Source organism: Crinia signifera, chromosome 19 (assembly GCF_055691185.1).
Source record: "Crinia signifera chromosome 19, ASM5569118v1, whole genome shotgun sequence".
Lineage (NCBI taxonomy): Eukaryota > Metazoa > Chordata > Amphibia > Anura > Myobatrachidae > Crinia > Crinia signifera.
In genome coordinates this window covers 26,711,107-26,735,325 of record NC_139226.1, presented here as the reverse complement: position 1 = coordinate 26,735,325, position 24,219 = coordinate 26,711,107, and the positions used below count along the sequence as shown (strand labels likewise).

The 24,219-nt window shown below is 49.8% G+C and overlaps 1 protein-coding gene across 7 annotated transcripts in view; it reads left to right on the top strand.

Moving 5' to 3' along the window:
- CIC (capicua transcriptional repressor) overlaps nt 1-23,957 on the top strand; it is a 91,269-nt gene extending 67,312 nt beyond the window's left edge. For 3 of the 7 annotated variants that reach the window (XM_083162200.1, XM_083162201.1, XM_083162202.1), the window contains exons 3-22: nt 6,434-6,583; nt 6,669-6,876; nt 7,137-7,266; nt 8,166-8,348; nt 8,566-8,731; nt 9,265-9,464; nt 11,726-11,954; nt 12,062-12,162; nt 12,265-13,411; nt 13,500-13,708; nt 13,864-14,036; nt 14,229-14,413; nt 15,401-15,688; nt 15,992-16,181; nt 16,930-17,194; nt 19,137-19,384; nt 19,535-19,689; nt 20,209-20,340; nt 20,460-20,594; nt 21,240-23,957. In XM_083162200.1, coding sequence (XP_083018326.1) covers nt 6,434-6,583; nt 6,669-6,876; nt 7,137-7,266; nt 8,166-8,348; nt 8,566-8,731; nt 9,265-9,464; nt 11,726-11,954; nt 12,062-12,162; nt 12,265-13,411; nt 13,500-13,708; nt 13,864-14,036; nt 14,229-14,413; nt 15,401-15,688; nt 15,992-16,181; nt 16,930-17,194; nt 19,137-19,384; nt 19,535-19,689; nt 20,209-20,340; nt 20,460-20,594; nt 21,240-21,514 — 4,769 coding nt within the window. In that variant the 3' untranslated portion in view covers nt 21,515-23,957. The remainder of the gene's footprint in view (nt 1-6,433; nt 6,584-6,668; nt 6,877-7,136; nt 7,267-8,165; nt 8,349-8,565; nt 8,732-9,264; nt 9,465-11,725; nt 11,955-12,061; nt 12,163-12,264; nt 13,412-13,499; nt 13,709-13,863; nt 14,037-14,228; nt 14,414-15,400; nt 15,689-15,991; nt 16,182-16,929; nt 17,195-19,136; nt 19,385-19,534; nt 19,690-20,208; nt 20,341-20,459; nt 20,595-21,239) is intronic. The other 4 variants (XM_083162205.1, XM_083162206.1, XM_083162204.1 and 1 more) reach the window with 4 other exon arrangements.
- Nucleotides 23,958-24,219: the final 262 nt, after the last annotated feature.

Genomic DNA, 24,219 nt, shown 5'->3' with positions numbered 1-24,219 from the left:
TTCATCCTGCCTGCACAGCAGGGGCAGCCCACATCCATCTCCACACAGGCAGCCACTCACTGCTGAGGACACCCCCAAACTGGAGACACAGAGACACTCCACAACTGGGGGCACATAGAGACAGCCCGGTACCTGCTGAGACAGCCTGGGAGCACAGAGAGACACCCAGGTACCTTCTGAAACTGCCTGGTGGCACACAGAGACAGCCCAGTACCTGGTGAGACCCATTGGAAGCACAGAGAGACAACCCAGTACCTGGTGAGACAGCCTGGTGGCACAGAGAGACACCCTAGTACCTGGTGAGACCGCCTGGTGGCACAGAGAGACACCCTAGTACCTGGGAGCACAGAGAGGAATCCCAGTACCTGGCGAGACCGGCTGGTGGCTTAGAGACACCCCAGTACCTGGTGAGACCGCCTGGGAGCACAGAGAGACACCCCAGTACCTGGTGAGACCGCCTGGGAGCACAGAGAGACACCCCAGTACCTGGTGAGACCGCCTCGGAGCACAGAGACACCTTCCAAGATAGCCTGGGAAATCAGTGACACCTCAGTACCTGCTGAGACAGCCAGATAGCACAGAGACACCCCCTTTTACAAGTCTCCTACCTGTCAGGGCTGCTGGAAGCAAAGACCTACACCTACCTGCTGAGACGGCCTGAAAGCAGTGATACCTCACCTACCTGCTGAGACAGCCTGAAAGCAGTGATACCTCACCTACCTGCTGAGACAGCCAGTCCAGTAATGAAACCAACTTCCTAGTGAGCCCCCCTATCCTACAGGCCGGGGTCACAGAGACTGCTGTGGGGATGCCCAGTGCAGTGTGGTGCTGTCATGTGAAGGTGGCAGTACACTCTCCCCTCCGTGCCAGCTCTTACAAGCATTTGTTATTGTTTTCCTGCTCTGCCCCTCGTGGCTCCTCCTGAGAGGGCACACCGGGCTCTGCCCGCACATCTGCCTTCTTGCGTGACCCAGAGAGTGTGGACTCTGCCAAGACATCTACTGCATGTCTCCTCCTTCCCTGTGATCTAGACCCGTGGTGTGACATGGGCATCCTGGCATCTCACAGGGCATCGTGACCTACCTGTCCTCAGCATGTTCTCCTCCGAGTGGCCATCCCCTCCCCGCTGCCTCAGCATGTTTGGTTAGTGATGTCTACCATACTGTTTACTACCGGTGCCCACCATTGCCTCCAGGCACATTGCATTACTGGTGCCCTTGCTGCGCAGCAGGGGATAGTGCCTTCTGTTATGTGTGTGTGTGTGTGTGGACCCTAGGCGGATCTGGGTCAGAGAAGCGGTGCTAGTAGATGTGTGTTTAATGTTTTTGCAGAGGGAGTGAGTGGGAGGACTTGGTGAATGCGCCAGCCTCCCCCGCAGCTCCCTGCCACTTTCTGCTCCCCTCTCTGGCCCAGCCCCTGGTTGTAAATGATTTAATGAAGTCGTGCACCAAAAAGGGGGCAGAGCCAGCAGCCCAGCCTCACTGTATGTACTAAAGTGGTCACTATGCTGCCTGTGTGTGTTCAGGTGACAAGCTACAGCAGCTCGGAGCTAGCCAATACTGCAGATCAGTGTGTAGGCAAGGTCATAGGGGGTGAGCTCTGGCCTTTATCTGGGTACAGTTTTGGTAAATCTCATAGCTTTTGGGTCTGTGATTGTGGTAGTTATTATTTAGGATAAAATATACCCTGTTCAAGCCCTGTGTGCTAGACATGCATTGGTACAGGTAAATGGGTGCCGTTGTTAGCCTGTTCAACCCAATATAGAGAATACAGCCAGCATATGAGATGAGCTTGATGATAGCATGATTTCCCCGATAATTATGCCTGTATGAGCACCGATTATTGGTCAGAAACTCACCGGGTCTACACATGTAAGAGCCCCGATTATTTCTCATAAGCGGTCCAGGTCTATTCCTGTATGAACGCCGATTATTGATCAGAAACTGGGCAGCTGTACTCTCATACGAGCACCGATTTATTGATCAGAAACTGGGCAGCTGTACTCTCATACGAGCACCGATTTATTAATCTATAAGTGACCAGGTGAAGACTCGTACACGCGTGTACCAGCACTGATTATTGATCAGAAAGTGGCCAGGGCTACTTCCATGCGAGCACCGATTATTGATTACAAACTATCCTGGTTTATGCATGCAAGATCACTGATGATTATTGTTATTCTCAGAAAGTTGCAGCGTCGATGCATGTACAAGCTGCTATTATCAATTAAACTGGCGGGGTCAAATGATTGGATTCGCCATTCTGCTTTAAAAGTTGTTATTAATGTTCCTTGGGCATCTCTGCTGATTAGTTCATTACAATTTGGCAGAGACACAACACTCCCATCCGATCGTTAGGACAGATTATAGCATAGAGTGGAGATACTTTTGGTTCCATCTTCAGCGTCTCCTGGTGCTTTTGTCTGACCCCAATCCACTGGTTGCTACCCATGCTGTCCTCAGACATCAGCACCCATCTGCCCTGCGCTGATACAGGTGGAGGAAGCAGCAGCATTAATCCTACAGGTGTTAGCGGAAACCCCGGAGACAGTACACAGCCAGCGGCCAGACACAGAGGGACCAGATTCCTGACCGTAGACTACTCCGCTACCGGAGACAGCACACAGCCAGATACAGAGGGACCCGATTCATGACTGCACACTACTCCTCCGCTACCAGAGACAGTACACAGCCAGCGGCCAGACACAGAGGGGCCCGATTCCTGACCGCACACTGCTCCTCCGCTTCCGGAGACAGTACTCGGCCAGCAGCCAGACACAGAGGGGCCAGATTCCTGACTGCACACTACTCCTCCGCTACCAGAGACAGTACACAGCCAGCGGCCAGACACAGAGGGGCCCGATTCCTGACCGCACACTGCTCCTCCGCTTCCGGAGACAGTACACAGCCAGCAGCCAGACACAGAGGGACCCGATTCCTGACCGCACACTACTCCTTAATATAAGGACACGCATACCACTCACTTCCACTCCACTCATAAATACTGTGGATATTTCAAATTGAGAGGAGGGTTGCTCATAATTGAAAAGTCTAATCAGGGGGTATGGAAGAAGAAAAGGCTGGCAACCACTGGCGATGTTGCATGGCTTGCTAAGCAGCAAATTTTCACTGCTCTGCGAGTCAATTGGAATTGCCCCCAATGTCTGAGTTAAGTTGGCTGCAAACTAACAGTGTGATCAGCCAAAGATTACCCGATATGTGTGCACCCTTATATACCGGGGGGGGGGGGGGGGGGGGGGTGAGAGTGTGTGTCGGGAATAGGATGTCGCGCATGCAGCACACCAGATTCTGATCCCCGATCTGACTGTTCCAGGAGCGTTTCAAGGCTTTTGTCTGCTGATGCTCCTGTATACACATTATTTGATTATCGACCTAATAATTGGATAACACTCGGAAAGTCCATCCCAGTGACATTTTCATTGGCTTCTTGTGGGATCTGTGAAAATCCTCATGCAAATCAATACAAGGTGCTCATGTAAAATGTTATAACACACCGGAAAACTGGCACTCCCGCATGAAATCAGACTGATACGCCGGTATAGGAAATCAACGTTTCAAAGAACCAGAGGCTAGAATGGGCAAGCTGGGACGAGAGGTTCAATAGCTGAAGTTATTTTAGTTACTTCATTACCCCTTGTGAGGCCATTATGGAACCATTTTGGCACAATATAGATGTAAGAGGATGATGAAGAGGTTGATTGATTTGAGGTTAGTCCCTTAACGTTGCCATATTATGCCTTGGTGGTCTGGTTGTGTATATATGCTAGTAGTGGCCTTTGACTTCTGCCTTTGTTAGATCACAGTTCGGCTGTTATGTCACTCAGTGTGTTGGCACTGGATGGTAGCAGACAGCTTGTGTGTGCTGCTGTCATGGTTTGGCAGCGGGGTGATGTACAGACTCCACACAGTCTTGGCATCCTATATATGTGGTGAATACATCTCTCAGATGTTTATTGAAACCGTGCAGTGTATATCGCCATTTACCCAGCCACATACATAGCAATGAGCGCTACTCTGTGCCTTGGCTTTAATATGACACCGCCGTAATTAACGGTGTGTGGTATCGTCCTCCGCTGTCCTGGCATTGCGTGTATGTGCAACATTACAGTGTTTATGGGACGGCGTCAGAGCCTTGATTGTAGCTGCTTTTAAATGGTATCTAAAGTGTATTTTTCCACTGCGTGTAACCGGTGCCTCATGCCTCGCCAAGGCCGCTAGTTCTTTGTCAGGCCTAGTCCTACAGTCAGGTGCACTTAGGTGAGAGCATGCGAATAATAAAAGGCGTGGTAGGTCAGGCGAAGGCAACCTGTGGGTCTCCAGCTGTTGGGAAACTACTAGCCCCAGCATGCCCTGCCATTGTTTTGCTATTAGGGAGTGCTAAAACTGCAGCACGGCATGCTGGGACTTGTAGTTTCACAACAGCTGGAGAGTCACAGGTTGCCTACGCCTGGTGGACACTGGAGAAAGGATGACATAAGTTTAAAAAAAAATTCTGTGGCTGTGTTGACACCTGTGGACCCCCAATTTGCCTTTTGTGATGAGATCCAGAAAACCTGCAATATTGGCCAGCCAGCCAACAACCCTCTCTCCCCTGTACTACAGTGCCCTCCTGCTGTACATAGTCCCACTCCTCCCGCCCCCCCCCGCCCCCCCCCACACACACACACCCCCTCCGTCTCCTGTCACTCCTCACTCATTGTGCCAGCGGCCACTCCGAGCCTGGACGGAAGGTCACGCCAAGTCTGAGAAAACAGGAACAAAGACAAAAGTAGTCTTTCCTGAGCGTGTACACAGACTGAGCTGTATACTCTACACCATATTATTGTGCAGCAGGATATTCAGCCCATTGCGTCACATGGTTGCTAAGGACCAGATAACTGCTCCTTACTGTGCATAGTAGAAGGGTCTCAGCGGCGTCTGCCGCAGTGTCCGGAACTCTCTGCCCGTCAGGGTTCCATAATGATTTCAGAATCAGGTTGCGAGTTTTATATTGGACAATCAGTCGCCTGGCGGTACTTTTTTTGCTTACTGTGGTGTGCCCCACAGCGCCAGAGACTGTTATTTTCCATGTACACAGTGCTGTGCATGCCCCTAGTTTCTCTCCAGTGCATAGATGCTGTGCATAGGTGCATGCCATCTATATCCCGCTTGCTCTGCTAAGCAGAGAAGTGGGTGATCGTGCCCTCACTGCTGGCAGTTCAGGTCGATAGTCAATAGATTGACAGCCAATGGGGAACGTTCTCCTGTAGCGAGGCACCTTGCCCGCAGCATGGCGGGCGAAGCGGCACACTAATTGGAGCTTCATGTGCTGATTAACAACTAAAAAAACATAACTTGTGTCGAAGTTTCATTTTGGGGTTGACTTTTTCATTGTTTACCTATTATTATATCGCACCCCAGGTAGAGTCTGGTACATATGGCAAGGTGACTTAAGCTGGCCATACATCAGAACGATTTCAGGCCCGAACTAACTATTTTGACGGGCCGTGTGATGCATTGCGTGTGGATGTACTGCGCACGGCTCACCGCGCCCTCTCCTCGCTTGCCGCTTTCCCCCCACGGGCCAAATCATTCGATGGTCACATAAGATCTATTGTACAGTATGCCTGGGAAGCTGCCAGGGAAATCGTTAGACAACTCCGATCTAATGCTGGTCGTCCTGATGTACGACCAGCTTACCCCTGTAGAAACCAGGAACAGTATGACACAGGCTTAATTGCAGCTACAGGTTGTTAGGATTCCCAGTTGCAGCCAGAGGCTTATGCTGGGCATTGTAGTTCACAAGGTGTATGTGTGATCTCTAATATAGTATGCGGTGGCGATATAGTGGAACGAAATGGTCTATACATCCTAACACAGTTGGAGTTTCTTGGGGACATCCATGGTGGACAGCAAAGACATGTCTGAAAAATAATAACTATTTCATTATCTATTGCTTGTTCATTTCAGATTCTATATGGCATCATACAGGGGTAGATGTATTAAGCTCGGTAAAGTGATAAACTATCTGGTTTTTATCACCGGCCAATCAGCTCCTACCTGTGAAGTTACAGGCTTGGTTTGAAAAATGACAAGTAGGAGCTGATTGGCCAGGGATTAAAAAATAGACAGTTTATCCCTTCACCAAGCTTAATAAATCTACCCCTCAGACAGCCTGGCAAAGAGATAAAGTGGAAGGTGATAAGGCACCAGCCAATCAGCTGTGTTTGAAATATGACAGTTGGTAGTTGATTGGCTGGTGCGTCATCACCTTTCACTTTATCACCTCTTTATCACAACTTTATCTCTTCGACAAGCTTAATACATCTGCCCCAGAATCTTGTAAGAGGTTTGCTCCATTGTACACCTATTTACACCTAATGTAATCACTCGCTGTTCCACAGATCTTATCACATGTTCCTTTCTTCCTCTAGTTTGGACTAACGTGGAACCGAGGTCTGTTGCGGTGTTTCCATGGCACTCCCTGGTCCCTTTCCTTGCTCCAAGCCAGCCAGATTCTTCCGTCCAACCCACTGAAGGGCAGCAGCCTGCTAATCACCCCGGAGTATCTAGCCAGAGTAAAGGTAGGGATCTCTCCATTGATTTCTCCACTCGTGTTTGGATTGGAGCACAGTCAGCATTCCGCGTCTCTCTCTTCCCGTTCTTCAGAGCCCCCTGAAACAGCATCCATTGCACATGAGGCTGTGCCCGTGCCAAGCAGCGAGGACGAGCGATGTAGAGTTCCCCACAACGATGAACCAGCCCCATTGCCCAGCGAGGAGACTGGACGGCGGTCACAGCACAAAGAGGCCACAACAAAGGTTGCTACCGGGGAGCGGAGACCCGACAGCGAGACAGAGAGTGACCATGATGATGCGTGAGTGCACTCAACAAGTAGTGTCGGTGCTCTCGTCTACTGATGCATAGCTATAAAGCAAGAAAGCTTGGCAGCCTTTGGTGTCTTTGGGTACAGAATTATGACAGCCAGACTTGCCATTAGTTTCTTGGCTCTGGATCACCTACATATCTATTTCACCTTGAGCCTTTGATATCCCCACCATTTAAGACGTTTGTGCTTAATTGTGATGTCATAAGTTCCCGCCCCCAACTCACGGATCTCTGCTTTACCCCTTGCAGATTCTTCTCTATTGTACCATCTGAGATTCAACTCCAAGTGCATTCTGGGAAGCGCCGGACTCAGTCGCTCAGCGCGCTGCCCAAGGAGCGGGACTCCTCCTCCGAGAAGGACGGGCGTAGCCCCAACAAGGTATTTTGGAAAATCCTATTAAGCTTCAGTTGTTACTAGAAACACATTCATTTCATTTCCTGTGTATTCTCCGTTGTGGGTTTGAGGTGTCAAACACTGAAAAGAGTGGAGAAGTAGTGCAGATCAACCAATCGGCTTCGAGGCAGAATTTTTTTATGTTAATTTATAAAATGATGGCTAGAAGCTGATTGGTTAATGTGGCCCAATTCCACAATGGCCAGCTTTTCCACTCTTTTTAAGGATATCCCATTTGCACCAAAAACCAGAGTTATTCAACACTGTTTCAAGCCGCTTGAAACCCGGTTCACACTACAGCCTGTACCAAGCTTATTGCCGGGTCTTTCCTCTACTAATCTTAGGAAATGACATCTCCGAATGAAAGCTCTCGCCTGCTTATAGAGTGGCCCACTATACACACCTTTCACACATCAGGCTACCTGGTCAAATTCCCAGGTAACGCAACCCAGGTGATATTGATATGACCCTTTTTTTTCCACCAAACCTTGACCTGGGTGCAGTGTGGGGTGAAGAGTTCCACCATTGGTAAGAAGCTGAAGTTCTCTGCCAACATAAATCCAGTATTTCCGTGTATGGAAGAAATGTCTGTGTATCTCGGCCTACGACACCCTAGGGCTCCATCTGTGAGGACCTGCTGGGATGTGTAGTACAACCACATCATCTGGAGATACACCGTGTGATAAGTTAGCAGCCTGCAAATAATCTATTCTTAAAGAGTCGCTCTGCAGTAATGCAGCAATGAGTCTGGTGGGGATATGATTAGACCAGTGTCGCGTACATCAGTATATGGGTATATGGGCGCAGTGACCAGAAGCGGCTGTACAATCAGTCGGTTTCGTGTGTACCCTCTACATTAACACTGTTTTCTTTTTCATGGACAGCGGGAAAAGGATCATATCCGTCGCCCCATGAACGCCTTCATGATATTCAGTAAGCGCCACCGTGCCCTGGTACACCAGCGTCATCCAAATCAGGACAACCGTACAGTCAGCAAGATCCTGGGCGAGTGGTGGTACGCGTTGGGGACCAGGGAGAAACAGAAGTACCACGACCTGGCCTTCCAGGTACTGCGCTGATCTGACTGGGAAATATGAGGCTAACGGTGGAGATGGGCGGATTACACATCAGGATACTCATAGAATATAATGATGGTGTGGGATTGGGGAATTGATCATGGTGCTCACGGAAGGAAGAGGGATCAGGATAATGAGGGGTAGAATGTTTCCAGGTAATGCTTGTGTATGACATTCCGTATTCTTGCCGTTGTCTTTTTTCCCCCAGGTGAAAGAAGCTCACTTCAAAGCACACCCTGACTGGAAGTGGTGTAACAAAGACCGCAAGAAGTCCAGCTCCGATGTCAAACAGGTCATGCCGAGCCCCTGGAGCATGCCCAAGGAGATGAGGGAGCGAAGCATGTCCGAGACCGGAACCGCCGCTGCTGCAGGAGGTGAGCAAAATGTGCAGACTCCGCTCTTCTTTCTTTCCATCTACTCTGGAAGAGTATTCATCAAACCGGGAGAGAGACACCACCGCTTTGACCCTGGTTATTGCCAGATTAAGCACGGTGGCTCAGTGGGTCCCCTAAATAATAACCAGGTCACAGGGCCTTGTGAATGATCCAACTTTGGTTTTGTTCACAGAATCGGGCAGTAGATCTATCGGTCCATCTGCCTAGTGTGTACCCAGCAGTGTATGTGAGGGGGCGTGCCAAAACTGATATCTAAATCGCAGTGTTATAGTAAAGTTGCCCAGCATTTATAGGCTACATGCAGGGCAGCCTGTATTTACTCTACATTTATTTGCTGTCCCTACATTGCAACCTGGTTTGTTTCAGGTGCGAACTTACTTTTTTTCACTGTACTCCAAGCTCGGAATAATGCTGTTCTGCTATTATATGTATGTATATATGTACAACCATTTGTGTTTTTTAAGGTTTGCATCAGGTTTTAGGTATATCTCAGTCTCTCTGCTCTCACACAGGCCCCCCGGATATTGCCCCTTCAGGACTGCTCCTGGAATCTAAACATGGAGCCCCTACACCTGGCCTGTCTCCAGGCGATCGCATGACCCCGACCTCCAGCTCCGCTGCCCAACTTACCCGGCCCCGGGCTTTCTCCCACAGTGCTGTGCAGAGCATAGAGCACAGAGAGGACAGCCAGGCCCTGCAGGAGCTGAAACAGGTATCTGGGCTGCACAAGCCGCGTATTTCATTGCAAGTTACTAGAACTTAGTTCATAAACAGTAAAGGTCGTCTTAGGAGACTCTCAGGGCCTGATTCTTGTTCACTTGCAAAAGCAAATTCACTCTCTAATGGACAAAACCATGGGCACTGCAGGGGGGCAGAGGGAGTTAAATTTGGGTGGGGTCTGTTCTTCAAACAGATATCTAAATTGCAGTGTAAAAATAAAGCAGTCAGTATTTTCTTTGCACAGAAACAAAATAACACCCAAATCTAACTCTCTCTCTGTACATGTTACATCTTCCCCCTGCAGTGCAGCGTGGTTTTGGTCATTAGAGCGTGAATTTGCTTTAGCAAGTGAACCAGAATCAGTCCCTCTGTGGGCCCACAAGCTGGTTTAAAGGTCACTATGCGGAGTGTATCTTGCATGCTGTTGCACAATGCTTTACTTAGAACCAGTGGTAGCTCTTTTACCTCTGTGAAGGAGGGGACGATGCCCCCCCCCCCTTCCTCCACTGCTGCAGCTGCTGGTCCCCCCCCCCCATCCCATTGCGGGAACGGTGCATGGTCAGTAGCTTCTTCAGTATTGCGCATGCGCTGGCCTCCAGCCTCTATGGCAGGGATGGGGAACCTTTGGCCCTCCAGCTGTTGCTGAAATGCACATCCCAGCATGCCCTGCTATAGTTTTGCTAATTGGCCATGCTTAATCTGTAGAAAAGCATTCTGGGATTTGTAGTTCAACAGCTGGAGGGCCGAAGGTTCCCCATCTCTGCTCTATGGGCTGCTTCGGCAGCAGTGCATAGATGCATATTCATGGTCCTGGTCTGGCGCATGCACAGTATCGGACCCGTTTTTATGGGCTGCCCCCGCAGCAGCCCATAGAGGGAACATTTCCCAATGGGACTGCCTTGGGTGACTGCCATTCACAGTGAAGCCAGCGCTGCAGGCCATAGGTTAAAACCGCCACTGCTTAGAACCAAAGACGATGCAAGCATTAGAGAAGCAGTTGCGTGCATGGTCTCCCGTGCACTGGTGACCGCACTACCATAACTAGGGTGTAGCTGTAACCACATAAACAAAGTTCAGTGAGGGCGCATCGATGGGAGTGCAGGTGCTGTAGGGATGGCTCATTTTCAATTGGTGGAAACTCTGCATACCAGCATCATGAGCTTCCTCTGATTTCCATTCCACTTAGGGCCTGTAAGCTTCTCTCCTGGTCTGAGACCTGTGGCTGGAATTGGTCCTAGGCTTGTGTCTGTAAGCACACCAACACAGGGGAAGTGGTGAATCAACATCAGAAGGGTTTATTTTACATTGCAGCGTCTGCATTAATACTTAGTCAATGTGTGCATAGGATGGATACTGTGAGAGCACACGGGTATATTGGTGAAGCTCGCTGCTAAGTGTAATGATCAATGTTATGTGGTCTAAGATAGATGGCAATCAATACTGAGTGCAGGGTGTCATCTGGAGCTGGTCTAATCTAATTGCCGTTACAGTCATCCTATAAAGCATCACTATCTTTAGCAATGACTGCAGCCTAGCAAAGGGCTGTGTGACTATTTAAAGTGTGTGGGAGTTTTTGCTTATATTTCAATTTACATGTATAGTGTTCATGCTAGCCTTCTGCACCTTTCACAACCCGCGTAGTTCTTCTTTCCTGCTCTGGTTCTTCTAGCACACTCTGGTCTGTATGGCAGTGCTATGATACAGATCTAACTGTGCTAGAAGCATAGAACTGCAGCGGAACTGCACGGGATGAGATGGGTGGTAAAATTAACACTATGGGCTGGATGTAATGCAGTGCGAGTCGGGCAGCCAATCGGGATGCTGGCTGAACTAGGAGGTTTTTTTTAAAGGGGCAAAACCATGACTTGTAAGAGATTGCCCTTTTAAAAACCCCTCCTGCGTTCGCCTGGCATCCTGCACTGCATTAGATCCACCAATGGTGTTCCTTCAAGAACCCTGCACCTGTTACAGCCCGTGCAGTTCCGCTTTCCTGCCTGAGGTGTTGCTGTCTGCTCTGTGCTTCTATCACACTTAGGTCTATATCACAGCACTGACATACAGACCAGAGTGTGCTAGACACGTCAGGGAGGAATGAGGAACTACACGGGGTGTAGGATGAAATGTATGTTTTGCGCCCTCTCCCTTGTTCTGTTTAAGAAGCTTTAATATGACTTTATTAAGTTAACCTAAGTTATTAAGCTGACAGTGTATCCTTATCAGTAGTGATTCTGTGACAATGATGATTGTTCACAGATGTGCTCAAGCCGTTCTCCATATCCCAATCAGAAGGCAGCATTCGGTGGCCCCGAAGCCTCGGCATTCCCAATACCTACGCACAGTGAGAGTCCTGCCTGCCCAACCTCCCGCGCTTGTCCGCCTCTTCCCGGATCCTACCGCTCACAGCGCACAGCCAGTGAGGACATGACCAGCGACGAGGAGCGGATGGTCATCTGTGAAGAGGAGGGGGACGATGATGTCATTGGTGAGTGTTCACTTACAGCTGCAAGATGACGCTTAGTCCTTGTTGGTGTTACTGATTATTTTCATACGTTGCGGTTTTCAATGGTCGTTACTGTATCCTCTCCCCAGCTGATGATGGGTTTGGCTGTGCAGACATAGACTTGAAATGTAAGGAACGCGTGACTGACAGTGACAGTGAAGGCGCATCTGGAGACGAGGTGGAGGGCAAGGTGAGCTACAGAGAAGTTTTCCCAGAGTCCTCTAGTTTAGGCCTTGAATGTGCAACTGCCGTTTGCTCACATCCTGTTTTTTTTCCATTGTGTTGTCTCTAGGTGGCGCCACAAAGGGTCTTTTCGCCTGTTATTCGTTCCTCCTCCCATTCTGGGAATTTTCCACTTTCTTCTGAAGACTTGAAATCGAATAGACCCATGAACATTGCTCAGTCGCCCAAGCCAAGTGATCATCCACAAACATCTTTCCCACGTGGGTATCCGCCGCTTCCTCCAGCCAAACCTCCTCCTCGGCCTGCCTCCCAACACCAATCGAAGAGACCGCCGGAGGTTCGTTTTACCATGGTGGATCCTGGGGCCGCCTACAAGCGGAAGCGTAGCACAGAGATTGTGGGGATCCACAAGATCCAAGGAGACGGAGCCCCTCCTGTGAGTCAGTACACCACTCAGTCGGTCATTTCCTCCACTGCAGCCCAGACTCTCGTTCTGCCCAGTCTGCCGTCGCCTCACATCTCCAGCACTGTGTATTCTCCTGCTCCTAGACCTTATGATGGGCAGAGAGGGACCTTTGACAGCCGCTCCACCATTCCTACAGTAGGGACTGTACTTGTGTCAGGGCCACAAGGATTTGGAGTCCTGCCCCCAGGCTTGAGACAAGCTTCCACTGTGGTTACTAATGTAGTGAAACCAGTTAGCAGCACACCCGTGCCAATCGCAAGCAAACCATTGCCTGTTACCCGGAGCAGCAGCAACAGTGACTTGTGTGACGGGCGCATTCCTGGCATTGGAGTGGTGTATGCTCATGACCGGAAACCCCTTCAACAGCTGACATCTCCAGCTTCTTCCCCCCACCCACAAGGCAAACCAGCTGGGGGGCTAGTGACAAACCTCTTGGTGGGGGCTCCAAGCTACGGACAGCCTGCACCCGGCTCCGGAAATGGAGCAGCATCTGGTCCCGTTACAGCTCTGCAGTTCATCACCCAGAATCCCGCAGGCAGCCCCAACGGAGGAGTGCCCCTGGGGATCCTGCAGCCACAACAACTGCTTCCTGCAACACCTGGCAAGCGGGGCAACATCACCCAAGTGCAGTATATCTTGCCTACCATCCCGCAACAGCTGCCAGGGGGCATCCACTTCACCCTTCCTCCTGCAAACGCTAAGGTGATCACTGCCCCTCAAGCTGTACCGATTGGCCAGCCTGGCCCTTCTGCCAGCCCGTCCCTGGGCATTGTGTCGGTAGCCGGCAAAGGTAGGAGTCTATTCTACCGTTCCTCTGCTGACTCTTTATTTTATTCTTAATCCGTCAATGGTCTCATCCTGTCCTCTCTCGCCTACAGCCCAGTCGGTGTCTCCAGCCCCTTCACCTGGGAGTTGTGCACAGTTGCTACCTGGTACGGGACTACTTTCTCCCAGTGCTCAGGTTCAGGGGAAGATGCTCGTTCCTGTGACCGCACCTCACATGACCGTGCGGACTGGCCCTGCAACGCAACTACCGCTTGTGACCTCTCCCTTCCCCATGCAGAACGGCGCGCAGCCCACCAACAAAGTGAGTGTTCCTTTCATGTCTGTCTATTGGCTCCTCCATCCAAGTCTGTTCTCTTCCTCGTGTATAGTTACATCTCCTCGGACCGTCTCTCTCCTCTGTCGATGGTCATTCGTCTCCTAGTGTCTTCTTTATTATTCCCTTTTATCTCATTCTAGATTATACAGATCACTCCTATGCCCATGGTGCAACAGACGGCTCCATCCCAGAGTGCCTTAATGCCCCCCATCAATTCAACACTCCAGAGTGCTATTCCGGTCACCATGACAACCGCAACCGTTATGACGGCGGCTTCTCAATCACAGAAAGTCATTCTACCATCAACCACTAGGTGATTATATGAAGGACTTGCCCATATGCCGCCAAGCACCCCCTGCCATTAAATGATAACCCTAGTTCTACCCACGTGTTACCCATTGGGTCTCCCATCTACAGTGGCAGAGAATTGTATAGACTGTAGTGTGTGTGATGTGCAGACGTTCCCTCCTCCCCGTTCTCATCCGCATTTCTTTCTCTGGGCCAGGATCACTTATGTGCCCTCCGCGGGAGGAGCCACACTACCTCTGGTGACCACCAGCTCGCATTCCCAGGCGGCGGCACCTGGCACTGCCCCATGTATACAGCCTTCCCTTGGGGCTGGCTCCATGGCCCTTGGGTTCACGACCATAAGTCCAAATGGTCAGGCCATAGTCCAGCCACTGCTAGCAGGTAAGAGCACCTAACCCGTTACAGTGTTCAGGGGTTATGTACATGTTGCATACACGTGACGCTGGCATCTGTGTTGTCCGTATTCACTAGGGGCTTGTGAGCGCACTTAGCCAGGAGATGGGTGCCGTGGTCTTCATCCCCCCCACTGATGCTACTAGCTCCTGATTGTATTGAGAAGTGAATCTATCATAAGTATATAACAGCTGCCTCAGCTGCAAACAGACCATTGTTTTCATAATGTTCAATCAAGCACTCTGCGTCTTTCAAAACCTATGCAGTACCTCTTCCCTGCCTGGGGTGTTGCTCTTGCACAGGTCGGGTCTGCATATCAGTGCTGAAATACACACCCCAGGCAGGGAAGAGGAACTGCACGGATTTTGAAAGATGCAGGATGCTAGAATGAACACTGTTGCCCCATGTACCGTCCAGTATTATGCCGCGTGTAGAGAGATCAGGGTGTTCGGCACAGCTACCCACCATGATATCTTGAAGCTCTTGCACCACACACCTTGGTGGCCAAAGTTTACAGCTGGATCATGTTGTATGGAGCAAGATCACACAGCAGTGGTTCCTCAGTTATTTTCGTGGTCATGTGATGCAAATGTTAATGCTGTAATATAATACCCCTTTCACACAGCAGCTTGGACCCAGGTAATTGCCGGGTCGAGGTGCGGTGTGAAAGCACCAAATCTTATAACCCGGATCGACCAACCCTTGCAATTCGACTCATTTTTATAAGGAGGGTTAAACCCGATCTACAGAGGGAGGATTAATGTGAAATCGCCAGGCTGGGGTTGGTGCCGAGTTGGACCCGGGATCTTGGGCCTGGCATTGCAATGTGAAAGGGGTACTAGTAATGCAGGAAATGTTAATGTCGTAATCCATTTAGGAACCCGGTATAAGCGCAATGAAAAGGATACATTGGGAATATGTGTGTATTTAATACGATGCCGCTAGTAATTCTATCACTTTTTATCTTTCTCTCAGGACAAAGCCAGATTTTTGCCCAAGGGCAGGTAGGTGTCTCTCCGGCCCCGACACCTCCCGTGCCACCTACCAGCAATAGCCAAGTCTTAACAGCGATCTACCCTTCAGTGGGGTCCACGATGACTGTTTCAGCTACTTCTCCTGCACAGAACTTGGTGTACACCGTGGCAAGCACAGGAACCATGCACGCTGCGCCAACCACCATCCTGCCCAAAGCTATCACTTCCCCACCGACAATCAGCGTTCCATCCACAGGGGGCAATACGCCCCAGGTCACCACGGTCACGGGTAGGTCCTCTTCAAAGTTTTTTATTTTTTTATTTTTTTTGTTTTTAGCATATGACCACCATCAACTATACAGGGTGGTAAGAAAATATTAATCCAGTCTCTGCACATGATATGGGAGTGGCGGTAAACTGTTTAGGGTATGTCACCAGTATAGCAGCCATCTTGGATGGAACATTTTTTTCCCCCTTGGGATAGTAGTCATGTGACCTAATGCTGAATAGGCTGTTATTGTATCTTTAGGATCCCAGGTTGTCGTTCTCTGTTCTCCTCATTGATTATAGTTTTGTCTTACACCTTTTGTAGCCTCCTCGGTGACTTTCAGCCTGGTAGCCCCCAAACCTCAGCGTAACCTCTCCAAACCACCTCAGAAAGTGAAGGCAGCAATCGCCAATATCCCTGTGGGATCGTATGAGGCGACTTCACCTTCTCCTTGCTTGCGCACCTCCTCCCGTCCTGCAGCACTTCCGCCTCGTGAGGAGACACCTGAACCAAAGTAAGAGCACCACGCAGTGTACGGCCAGCTTGTGATTTCCCTTTATCACATAGTAGAGCTTGTTCTGATGGTATAACCTCCTCATTTTATTAGCATAATGCCATGTACACGTATGTGATGCGCAGCTTTGTTTAATTGTTCATCGCATGTATTTTTTTTTTATTTATTTACAAGAAGTTTCAGTAAAAACTAATGAATTTAAAAAAGAAAAAGGCGACCACAACATTTAGGGGGGATTCAATGTGGGATTCCGAATGTCGGAATGTATTGACAGTCGGAATCCCAGGTCATTTTTGGTATGCTCTACTGCAATTCGACCGATGGAATTCAATTATCCGCCTGTTGAGTGGCGAAAGGTTGGCGTGTTGGCGAAAACGGCAGTGGATTGTTGAGAAACGGACGTGAATTCGACAATCCTGGCCATTTCCAACAAAACAGATCCGACTTTAAATCAAGTCAGATCAGATCTGTTTTGTCGAACTCCGCCTTCAATGCTGTCGGAAACAGCATTGAAACGGCGGCGGCCTCTATTTCCTGTCAGAAATAGCGTCCGACATTGAATATGTCCCCCTCAGCCTGCGAACACAACTGATTAGTAGCTGAATAACTTAGAAACATCACAGATACATTGCACAATCTGTTTGTCAGATCCGCAGAGGTCCCTGATGCCCACAGCGAACACTTAACAACCATTCCCACCCTATAGTCCAGTCTCTAAAGGGTCACCTCTACCAATGTGTCTTTCTAGGTACACAACAGAACCTCGTGGAGTGTCCATCGTCCGAGAAGCTACATCGGAGCAGCCATCCGCCTCGGCCGGCCCCTTCCCGGCAGCCCCACAGAGAGACCCGGCTCAAGGGAAGCCTAGGTCGTTGGCGACAGATGATAGGACACGAGAAGTGTGGGCGAAAAATATATCTGAGGACAAGTCTGTGGGATCCCCCTTGCAGAGTTCGGCTGCCGACGTCAAAAGAGAACCCCCACAGTCCCCCACTGTGAAGAAGGAATCGGTGGTAAATGCAGAGCACAAGATTTTATCTATGAATAGTTCATGGTTAATCAACTCCCTTTTATAATAATCCGACTTCCTGCTGAATGTTGGGCTCATACATCGTACTAGATCCTTTGCTTTCTCATGCCTACAGTACAGTATTTACCAGCACCTAAAGGCCCCCATACATTAGGCCAACTTGTTCAAAGGACAAGTCACACCTAATTTCCCCTGAGCTCCCCCGGCAGCTGTCCGGAAGAGCTCACTACGATTTGGCATGCAATTTATCCCATGTAATTCTCGGGGAGCTGCAGGGGCGGGAGGTGCGGGCTGCCTGAAGCTCCCTGGGGGCTTTGGGTACGGCGGGGCGGGCAGTCCAAAATCTCCGGGAAGCGCTGAGCAGACAGCGGCGGTAGAATGTGAATTGGTACTCTTTACCTAGAACTGCGCCCATCGCGGTGATCGCGACATCGCGGGCAGCACATAAACGGCCGCGACGCGATGCCCGCGATCACCGCGATTTTCCCATAGGGAACAATGTTAAAAAGCCTAATTGACCGCGATTTTGCATTCAATGCCTCAATGCCCGCGATTTTCCCATAGGAATCAATGTTAAATGGGCTACAGAGCCCAAATAGCCCCAATTAACCCTTAAATGTCCCCCAAATTTTTGTACGCCACCCCACGATCCACGCCAACCCGAAGCGTGGCGAGCGCAGCGAGCCCGCGAGGGGCGGCGGTACGCGTCCTCCGACCTTTTCATGCCCTACTATCCACGTCGGCGTGGAGTTGAGAATAGAATAGTGTGGCGAGCGCAGCGAGCCACCGAGCCCGAAGCGTGGCGAGCGCAGCGAGCCCCGCGAGGGGACGCGGATACCTTCACAGTTATACGCGTCCCCTCGCGGACTTCACAGGTGTCCGTGGCGACGCGGACACCTGTGAAGCCCGCGAAGGGACGCGTTTACCTGTGAAGGTATCCGCGTCCCCTCGCGGGGCTCGCTGCGCTCGCCACGCTTCGGGCTCGGTGGCTCGCTGCGCTCGCCACACTATTCTATTCTCAACTCCACGCCGACGTGGATAGTAGGGCATGAAAAGGTCGGAGGACGCGTACCGCCGCCCCTCGCGGGCTCGCTGCGCTCGCCACGCTTCGGGTTGGCGTGGATCGTGGGGTGGCGTACAAAAATTGGGGGGACATTTAAGGGTTAATTGGGGCTATTTGGGCTCTGTAGCCCATTTAACATTGATTCCTATGGGAAAATCGCGGCCATTGAGGCATTTTACAGTAAAATCGCGGTCAATCAGGCTTTTTAACATTGTTCCCTATGGGAAAATCGCGGTAATCGCGGGTACCCGATTTTGATGTACCCGCGATTTACCCGCGATGCCCGCGATTACCGCGATTTTTTACCCCCGACGCCCGCGATTCTGATCGCGGGCGCCGTTCTAGGTAAAGAGTACCTGTGAATTTTTTTTCAAAAGATAGGCATGCCGCTGATTGGCTGAGAGATCTCTCTCTCAGCCAATCAGCGGTGAGGCAGCAAGACCGCTGATTGGCTGAGAGAGACCACTCAGGGTTCAAGTTTTTTTTTTTGGGGGGGGGGGGGGGGGGGGGAATTCTATTTCAATTGGGATGTTGCTATGGGCCAATCGGATACTATCTATTATCTTCTAGAAGGTGCTAAATAAACAAGAAGTAGATTCTGATTGGTCGCCCATAGCGACATAGAACTCCCATCTTTGGAAATTTCTCCCTAATGTAATATTCATAAAGGTGTAAGTGTTGTCAGAATAGTATGTTCTCGTAGTATACAGAACATCAAACAACACATTATAATATAACATAAGCGTTCTGTTCTTTATTATATTGTTTACTTTCAGTTAAGTAAAAGGCTGCATTGTCATGACTGAATAGTGAATACGTGTTGATTAATGAGCACATTCCTTCCCTGTGTTTCTGGGATCAGTATTCTACAGAATGGAAAGTCACCGTAGCGGAAAATCGCTCCGATACACCTAGTGCTGCTCCACCTGCACCTCCCCCACCGTCTTCTCCCGCGGCACCTCCAGCCTCAGCAAGTGTTAGCGGCTCTCCAGGAGAACCTGGCAGGTCTGCAGGAACCTCCTCTGATGTCCCGGACAGAAAGGACGGACCCGTCAAAAAACCCAAACTGCGCCCCCCTCCCTTGAAGAAGACTTTTGATTCTGTTGACAAGTGAGTCCTTGCCGTGTAACTTATGTGACTAACATACAGAATATGGCGATATATCGTCTGCCGTTGTCTTATCTGTGATTATCTGCTCCTACTCTAGTGAATGACCAGGCACCTATACTAAGCTACTTATATCTCTTGCTCTACCACCAGCAGGGTACTGTCAGAGGTAGACTTCGAAGAGCGCTTTGCCGAACTTCCGGAGTTTAAGCCAGAAGAGGTTCTGCCGTCACCCACGCTTCAGTCTCTTGCCACCTCCCCGCGGGCAATCCTAGGCTCCTATCGCAAGAAACGCAAAAATTCTACTGGTAAGATTCTTGAGGATATGAGGCTGCACGACTGGACAAAGGACATAGGGCCTAATTCTGCATCCGTTGTAGTTTTGCGAAACTTCAGCCGCTTCCTCTAGAACGTGGAGGGGTACTTAGGACAGTGCAAGGCCACCCCGCATGCCAGGTCCCTTTCCCGAATGCCACCCAACTGTTGCAATAGCATATACTGCAAAACACTCGCATGACAAGGGTAGTCCCCTGCCTCCGAAGGCAGTCCTCGCCATGTTTTGGGTCACAGCGGCCGCATGTGACGCCATGCCCCGCAAACGTTCAAGACGCACCTGCATTCTCTGGACGCGCCCCCCTCTTCACCTGTGTCGGCCCTTAGACTGCGTTCACATTTTACCTAATAGTGAATTTCAGTAATCACCATTTTAAGATGAATTGGGCCCATAGTATCATTGTGATCGTTGTATCATGGTGGGGCAACAGAAATATTCTGCTTTGTATAATAGAATAATTATTTTTTTATGTCATTTGTATTTTCCTTGTCAGACTTGGACTCTTCTACGGAGGACCCTATTTCCCCGAAGAGAAAGATGCGCAGACGTTCCAGCTGCAGTTCCGAGCCCAACACTCCGAAGAGCGCCAAATGTGAGGGCGACATCTTCACATTTGAACGAACAGGTACAGTCTGTTTTCTTCTCTTGGCCTGGCTGATTCCTTTGGCCAAACCCGTTCCCTTATCCAAACGCCCGTTCCTCCTCCTGCAGATCTCGGTGTATCTCTCTCTCTCTGTTCCCCAGCAGGCAGTGAGGCGGAGGACATGCTGGCGGAGTTGGAGTATGATAAAGTTCCCTACTCGTCGCTACGCCGGACTCTGGATCAGCGCCGCGCCCTGGTGATGCAACTCTTTCAGGAGCACGGATTCTTCCCATCTTGTGAGTGTCCATGGAGGGAAGAATATAGCGCAAGGGATAGAACATTGGGGTGATTCAAGTTGGCTCAGTAAGCAGTGAGAATTGCTGCTTCCGAGTGCTGAAATGCCGCCACGCCGACTGCCCCCCCCCCCCCCCCCCCCATGCGAGGGGATTTGATGCCTTTCAGAAATAAGTCCGTCACTTCCTGTGCCGTTAGCCATTCGCCCCCAACAGGCATTGTCCACATGGGTTACCATAGGATTGCCCTTAAACCGCTGGGTATTTCCATAGTCCAGCCCCTGCCCTTCTGCCCCCCCTTCCCCCCCAAATGGCGCCATAGGCATTTGTACAGCGGCCATGCGCAGAGCCGCACAATCAGTCCCCAAAACGAATACTCCAGGGACCGATTGAACCAGAATCGGGCCTTTTGGCGAGTTGAAATGTAGAAGAGGAACACTAACAGGAGACTTTGTGGAGATGCAGCCATGGAAATGATTTACAGAATAGTGTTGTGGGTGGCTTTTGATAACCTGGTGGGGAATGTGCAGATAATCACTAGGAAAGGTGAAATCTATGACGCTATATGGATGTTGGTTCAGAGTGATTATTTGAATATGTCTCCAATAGAATTTTGCAAACTCAACTTCTCTTCCCCTCCCCCCATAGCACAATCCACTGCTGCCTTCCAGTCCCGCTTCTCGGACATCTTTCCCACAAAGGTGTGTCTTCAGCTGAAAATCCGTGAGGTGAGACAGAAGATCATGCAGGCGGCAACCCCAACAGAACCTCCGACTTTTCCTGAGCACTCTTCCCCTAGCACCTCCGAGACTGGATCTTCTGACATGCAGCCCCCACAAGATCATGTATTTCGGCCCGGCGAAGCTTCTGATGCCACCTGGGACGGAGCCCAAGAGCCTCCTGATCCTACAAGCGGCAGATGAGTGGTCAAGGGTGGGACCCCTTGTGTATAGCCACCCACTAAACTCCCAGACTGAAGGAGACGCCTCCTTTTGAGGAATAACCATGGCTGACATGGGGATTACCTACTCCCTTATCTGCATCAGACTTTGCCCCCTCATGCACAGACAATCCACCTGTTCCTTGGTAGAATGTGCACTCTGTGTGGGCAGCGGCTCCCTCCCGCAAGCAGAGACAATTCAGGCAGTAGCAACGTCTTGAGGTCCAGCCCGGCCCGGCTCGGCTCAAGTTACTTCTAGGTCTCTCTCCCATTTTAAAAATGGCAAACAGACTAATTCTGTATTGAGTGTAAAGGGGAAACGGGCAGCCTTGGCTCTCTCTGTAAGGCACTGGATGCTCAGAATTAGGAGTTGAAGCAGTAAAGGAGGCAGGTAGTGATGTAGCAGAATGGGGTGTAATTGGGGTGTATGACGGTCCAGCACTGGTGTAGCAGCAGCAGCAAGGTCAGGTTACATGATGCAACAGTGCGCGTGTACTAGCTGAGTGTGAGTGTGTGTGTGTGTTGGGGGGTATGAGAGGACCCCTGCAGGTGTAGGTGTGAAATTGCCCTGCATATGTGGACACAAGTGCCGTGCTGGGGAGGGACGGGGCTTTTTAGCGGAAAAAAAAACATATTTTCTTATGACACTTTAGTTCAATGAGAAGCAGCTGCACTATGGGGAGCTGTATAAATATATAAATATATTATATATAATTATATATATAGACCTTTTTATGCAAGACAAGTTACAAATTTATCCTGATTACATCATGATGCAGAAAGAATGTCAATCACAGAACAAGTCGTATATAAACACACGCTTCTAGATACATATATATACACTATGTGTATGTCTGTATTATGTGGGTGTGTGGATATATCTGGGAGGTGCGAGGGTTGGCTGGGTACAGACTGCACACAGACACATCTTAGTGCGAGTCGCGCACCATCTCCCCTGGATTTCCTCTTAGTACTTTTACTTTTGAACGTCCGGGCGTACACTGCTGTGTACGGAAACTGTAACCCATAGCAACCATATGGCGTTATACTATAATTTTCCCAGGAGTGATGGCATGGGCTGTTTCTGGAGCTTTTTATCGGAATACATGGTGGTTTCTCTGTATGTCCCCATGTGTGCAGTCTGTACAGGGTGACTATACAGGGGGTAAATCCTGCTGTGTATATATAGACCTCCCCCCCCCCCCCCTCCCCCAGCAATCAGACCGTACTCTGCTGTATATAAAGGGGAGTGTACACCATCAGTATGCCAAGACGCACATGTATACGGAGAACGGTGTATGCTCTTCTTGCACACTTACTGCTTTATTCATAGATAGTCTGTCTGTCTGGGCTACCTGTTAAGCAAGGGTTCACCAGCTACCATGCATATAGAGTGGTTGTGTGCTGTATGTACCATCTGCTATAACCATAGACGCTTCGCTGTCGCCATACGGTGACCTACAGGAAGATTTAAAGGGCTGTGGATCTATTGCAGCGCAGCAAAGCCCTGGAATAACATGACGTTTGATAGTGTTAATGTGTATCGGACACAGTGGTACATAATAATATGTACAATGGGTAGAGCGATGTGGACTGCGGTGGATACAGAAAGGTGCACTATTATTATACTGATATTCATGGAAACTGGTGCAATTTATTTTTTATTTTTTTTGACCGTAGCAACCAGGATTATTATTTTTTTTTCTCTCCCTGAAATCGTTGGTTGCTATCGGCAATGCACCAATTTTCATAAATGTCCTTGAATGTATGTGTGCTGTCAGGGCGCAGGATTGGCCCCTTCCAGTCATGTGACGACGTAGTCTGCAACGGGGAGGGGCTTGCCTGTTGATCACATTGCTTTGAGTTTTGATGCTGTATTTGTGTGGGTGACTCATCAGCCCCCTTCAACAAAAACATGCTGCATTATATAGTGCTACTAAGCTTTGCTACTCAAAGGTGCTGCAGCACATATACTCTGGACTCTGGCCAGGCCTGGAAGATGACTACAAATGGGATTCTTGTAATGGGTGCACATGTTTGGTGGCAGAGGATGGGTACATCACCCAGAGCATTCCATCACAAGCTGCCATACAGACAAGGTTCTATATACCAGGGTGTGTGCCGCGGGGGCTGATACTCAGTGTTCCTTTATGTGACAACTTGTGTTTAGAGGAGATGAACTGCTTCACGGTGGCACCGCACAAACCTGTATCGTCTAAGCCCTTATATGCCAGGAAGACTGAACAGGGAGGGGGAGAGGAAGCCTCGCGCCCAGTCCCCTGCCACCAGCGTGCCCACAGATCAGACCGTGGAGACATCTTGCGCTTAACTTTTTCGTTTGTTCAAAGAGAGGACTGAGACAGAACAGACATGTTGATCATGTGCAATATTTCTTACTGTAATGAAATAAAAAACATTAAAAAGCAGATTTACACTGTGTTATGTGAGCGAAAATTTTTCTTGGCTTTTCATTGAGGCGGCCATGTTTAGCTCTGTCATAGCGACCTCCAGTTCTCTGTGATCAGAGGTTGGGTGAAGTCTTGTAATTGGTACCTTTCCGCTTATATGATCTCAAGATCGTTATTCTGTAATTCACTAATAACTTCCCGCTGAGAGCACACGAGCATTTAGCGGCTGTAGCAGCCAGGCAAGAGGGACTGCTGGGCTGCGCTAGCAAGCTCCTGCTGG